Source organism: Hippocampus comes, unplaced genomic scaffold (genome assembly GCF_001891065.2).
Source record: "Hippocampus comes isolate QL1 unplaced genomic scaffold, H_comes_QL1_v1.1 scaffold86, whole genome shotgun sequence".
In the NCBI taxonomy this organism is placed as follows: Eukaryota; Metazoa; Chordata; class Actinopteri; order Syngnathiformes; family Syngnathidae; genus Hippocampus; species Hippocampus comes.
The window spans coordinates 4,777,583-4,782,484 of record NW_017805882.1 but is presented as its reverse complement, the minus strand read 5'-3'; the positions used below and the strand labels follow the sequence as shown (position 1 = coordinate 4,782,484).

General features: G+C 38.3%; 1 protein-coding gene across 2 annotated transcripts; it reads left to right on the top strand.

The window, feature by feature from the left end:
* The first annotated feature begins 116 nt into the window (after positions 1 to 116).
* Positions 117 to 4,672, top strand: LOC109527230 (endonuclease V-like). 2 transcript variants are annotated; one of them, XR_002170496.1, is made up of 4 exons: positions 117 to 410; positions 516 to 633; positions 2,269 to 2,337; positions 3,645 to 4,671. XR_002170496.1 is itself a non-coding variant. In XM_019889023.1 (3 exons), the coding sequence occupies exons 1-3, from the start codon at positions 505 to 507 to the stop codon at positions 3,825 to 3,827; spliced, it is 381 nt and encodes a 126-aa protein (XP_019744582.1). In that variant the 5' UTR covers positions 490 to 504; the 3' UTR covers positions 3,828 to 4,672. The 2 variants fall into 2 exon arrangements, 1 of the variants encoding a protein (XP_019744582.1); XM_019889023.1 differs by lacking the exon at positions 117 to 410 and having other exon boundaries at positions 490 to 633; positions 3,645 to 4,672.
* The last annotated feature ends 230 nt before the right edge of the window (positions 4,673 to 4,902 follow it).

The window sequence follows — 4,902 nt, the reverse complement described above, 5'->3', positions numbered from 1 at the left end:
TGGCACACGGTGGTAATGCAAATAAATGACCAGGCCACTGTTGGGGAACAGAGAAATCTCCTTTCTGCTTAACCTGGTGGGCCTGACTTTAATTGGCCCCAACAGACTCGAAGTCGAAGAACAAAACGTGAAAGTCAATCCTTCAATGTTTTGCATTAGCCAGATTGGCACCATCATTTACCCAGAAAATCTCACCTTCCAAAAACCTCATTTGTCCTTTGCTCCCCTCGACACCATTTTCTTTCAGTCTTTAACATCTTAATCAACCTTCTTCTCACCCTTCTCCAACCCTCGTCACACGAACCGAGTGCGAATTCAAACCAACATGTCGATGAGGTCTTGCTTCCTTTCTGACGTCTGCTGCTGTGCCACGGATCCTGGTACTTGCGTCACCTTGCACTCCTCTCACAGTATGAAAGCAAAAACACACCAACCTCAACCGATTCCAGCAGAGATCTGTAGCCCCTTTTAACCTCCCTGTCTCCTTGTTGTCTTTCCGCTTTGATGATTCATAGTTCAGTGGACGTCCCATTCATCCAGGAAGCGCCTTTCATCGTTCTGGCCCACAATGCACAGGAACTCTTACCAGCATCTTTCCACATCATGACATCTGACTTCATACTTTTCTCAGTGGTGTGTGAGAAAATCTGGAATTAATCAACTATTTAGTTGAGATTATCCTTCTCATTCATGGAAACTCATTGTGGAGATGCAGCGAGATAAAGTATCAAGGTTCGGAAACATCTGTATTTGCTGTCCTAGGCTCTGTTAGGCGTATTCTTGTATTGTTATTCAGTGCTAACCACTTAATTTCAGTGTCAAAGGTTGGACTAAATTTGAAATTTCTATGACATTTTCTATATGTTCATTCAGAATAACTGAAAAATACAAGCCATGTTTTATGCGATAGCACACTGGTAGCCACTGTTGTGTCGCCGTGACAACTCTAGCAGACGGTTCCTTGAATTCTCTTTAATACGTGAACCTTTTCCAAGAATTAGAAATGCTCTCATTTCCCCCATGCTGTTGTGAAAAATTACATTTGACCGGTTCTTTTATTTTTTGATTCAGGTAATTTATCTGGAAGGTAAGTTTCAGGCTCAAGTTGTTTTACTTCTGAGCAACCTTTTACAATATGTAATGTGTCAAATCCAAAATCATCAATTCCAAAATGAATTTGAGCCTTTGCCCCCAGACTGCTTTAGGGTTCCTAAGAGGGGGACAAGGAGGCTCCAGATTTGATTAATCTCAAGTGCATTTTTCTTTTTTAATTTAATTGCAGCTAGCTTTTAGATTGCTCATGTTATTAGTTCCCATTGCTTATGTGCACATCTGCATGTTGCACTTTTTGCAGTAGCTGATAATTGTCTCTTCATGGAATTAGCTCTGGATTGAATAGATGTTAGCAACAACCTGTACAAGTACAATGTTTCCTTTCATTTTGTTGTTGTTTTGAATCTGTTTTTTTTTCTTTCTAATTCTTATTTTCTCTTTTTGTGCCTTGTCCTGTATATGCTCCCGCTGCAACAATAATTTCCCTTTCAGGGACAGTAAAGAGTCTCTAATTCTGACACCAGTCAAAGGTTTTAACCCTTTAATGCCTGACCTATCAAGGAATAGCCAGAAAAATCTGATTTTTGGGAACTGAGATGTTCATTAACCCTTATAACAAAATCCACAAAAATATTTTTGCCATATTATTTTGTTTTAGATATTTGTTGTATCACATTTATAAGCATCACGTAGATTACATCAAAAACAGAAAATTTGGGGAAAATCATATTTTAAACCTGCAGTATCAAATTTGATACAGATGATTTAATGTACTATAAAGAATGAGTTACAGAATGAAACTGCATCTATCAAATATGATACGAATGGCATTATAGGGTTAAACATGTCCAGATGAGATGAAGGTATTTCTCTGTGGTTTGTATAAATGACTTAACTCACCTCACCATATAAAATGGTTTAGCTTTATCCTTGGTTTGTAAAGCATCATCATGTTGTAAATGAAAGTGTTTTACTAAAAAACAAATTCAAATATTAATGAAGATATCCCCGACGTCAAGACCAAACCCCAAGGCCATTCTAGCACAATTTTTCTCATTTTAGAAGCGAGATGTTGGTATTGAAAAGTTCATGCATCAAAAAGAACCAGAGAATAAAGAAAACAAATCAGTCATACCTTTCATAAAGTAACTGTTTTTTAAAATTCTTAATTATGTTTCTGACCTCCAGTATACGTGTTTTTTTTTTCTTTCATAGATATCAGCACTGCAGAAAGGAGGAGACAGCTTTCCCCTCAGAGCAAACTCTGGCAAAGTGCTTGGAAAGGTAAATCGAATTTAATTTTGAATTTGATCTGGGTCAACAAGTTCAAGGGGGGGGGGCTAATACTTTTGCAGGGCACTGTATATCGTAACTTGTCTCCTATCATGTCAATCATCACTCGTCCTCTTAGAAGTGAAAATTAACATTTCCAAACGGTGATTGATAAGAATGACAGAGAGAGCTTGATTTGATGTTATTGATTTGATCTTAGTTTTACTGTTTGGTGCCTACTACCATCTTTGTTACTGATTATTGCTTTATTGTTGTATATTGTATATGTTAATTGCTCCATGTACAGCACTTTGTATGCAGCTATGGCTGTTTGAAAGTGCTCTGTAAATACAGTTGAGTTGAGTTTAGTTGATGGACAAAAGCTGGCACTTAGTATGCTTGTTCCACAAAGCCGCCCCCAGGTGACAGACTGAACAACAAAGGGAAGTGGTCATCCACCATACATGACAAAAGTTACAGTGCGCTAACCGTTTGAGCTGTCGATGCCTCCGATACTGCCAAGATTTATTAGATACGTCAGTTATCTTACTTCCCGTATTTTCCGCATCTAAATGCATTCACTTTTCTCAAAAGCCGACAGTCCGCCTTTTATATGGATCACTATTTTGATATCTAGAACGTAGTATTTTAAATGTTCTGTGAATCGGGTTGTTACAGCTGCAGCGGTCGTGAAAGCTCCATATAGTTGTTTTGTATTGTATTCCCTTTAGCATAGCTCCATCTACTGGATGCATAACGCAACCACAGCCACTATTGTAGCTTCGATTGTATGCACCTTTTAATGTGGAAAACGGTTTTAAAATAGGCCATTCATTAAAGGCGCGCCTTATACTCCGAAGCACCTTATAATGTGGAAAATACGGTACTGTATTTTCAGTTTGGTATCAGATAGGAAATTGGTATGAGTATCGATTAGCAGGACGCACACAAAGGAGCAGAGCGGCATCTCCACATAGCAAAAGTTCATATAACGGTTACCTATTGACAGCTAGTGCCAAAATATTTTAGTGATGGCCAAAATTCATTTAAGCCATAGATAAATATATATGTGTGAAACACTGAATCTGTGATGTCTTCATTTACAGATCAGATCAATGATGTCATTGATTGGATCAGCGAATGAAGACATTCCAGCCTATGACAAAATGCGCATAGAATGCAAAATATCGGCCAATCCAATATAGCACACCAAATCAGCATGAAGCTGAGTTACAATACAGAATAAGTAGATCATAGTGGAACATTTTTTTTTTTTAATTTCATTTTACTCTTTCATAACCATTCAACTCTTCATACAGGCACTGCGTAGCTCAGACAGGAGCACCAAGCCAGTCTATGTGTCAGTTGGCCACAAGATCAGTCTGGATACAGCTGTTCAGCTCACATACTCCTGCAGCCGGTTCAGAGTTCCGGAGCCAATTAGACAGGTACCAAAGAACACGCATGTGCACACATGCATTTGTCATCTGCTAAAGCGCTAAGCCAACAGCTCCTATTCTGGAGCTGTGATGCCAATGAATTGTGATTAAGAGATCAGCACAAATATAACAAAGCTCTGCACTGGTATGTAAACCCTGTCACCTTCGATCTCTTGAATGGCTGTTACATGCCGTATGGTATGAAAGTCACCTAAAATTAAACAGTAATTTTACAAGTAAGATATCTGCCATAAAATGCGTCACATGCCAGAATAATAGTGTTTCGTATTGCCTCGAAGACAACTTATAGTTACTAAGTAGACAAAAGGCACGACAAGACAAGGGTACATGGGAAACAACGGAGCCAGTAGGATGGATGAAAATGGTAAAATAGACACAAGGCCTGTGGCTAATAATGTAAAAAAGGGCAAACTAAGACAGGATTGAGGTGGACCAGAGCGGGAAAATCAGAGTTCCACAAAATGAATTTGCAAGGGCCATGAAGGCAACTGATTCTTAACCCTCTGAACTTTAAATTCACATTTTTTACTTGAAATCCAAATCTATAAAAACCAACAAAACTGAAAGAAGCAACTTTTCAAGGATATCGAATTCACAAAAACCACCTCACGAATCCATCGTGTCAAGCTTCAAGTTGATCCTACAGTCCTTTGAGGGAACAAATGAACAGTTTGTTAACAAATGCTATGTCACTGGACAGTGTACTATTTGCTAGTTACTACTTTTCGTATTTGCGCTCTTCTTTGTCCCATTTTGGGGGAAATTTGTTGTGTTTGTTCCATAAATTTCTTTCAGTGCGTTTCAATGGAGGAGCCAGAAAAAGGTAAATGCGTAGTTATTGTTTTTGATTCAACCAAGGTAATAACATCACTGAAGAAAGCAAAGAGGGTATTTTAGTAAAAAGAAGAGCAAATTCTCACTTTTTTGTGGCAACTAAATTCAAATGTTTTATGTCCCTTGAGAGGATAAGCGGATTAGAAAACGAATGGCTGTGTCACATGATACATCAACTAATTAGATAATTGGAGATACCGTAGGGGGAAATTGTTGCCCTGTGATGATGAGTAAGATTATTACACTTCATTGTGAATGGACGACAGCTCATCTATTACTCAAC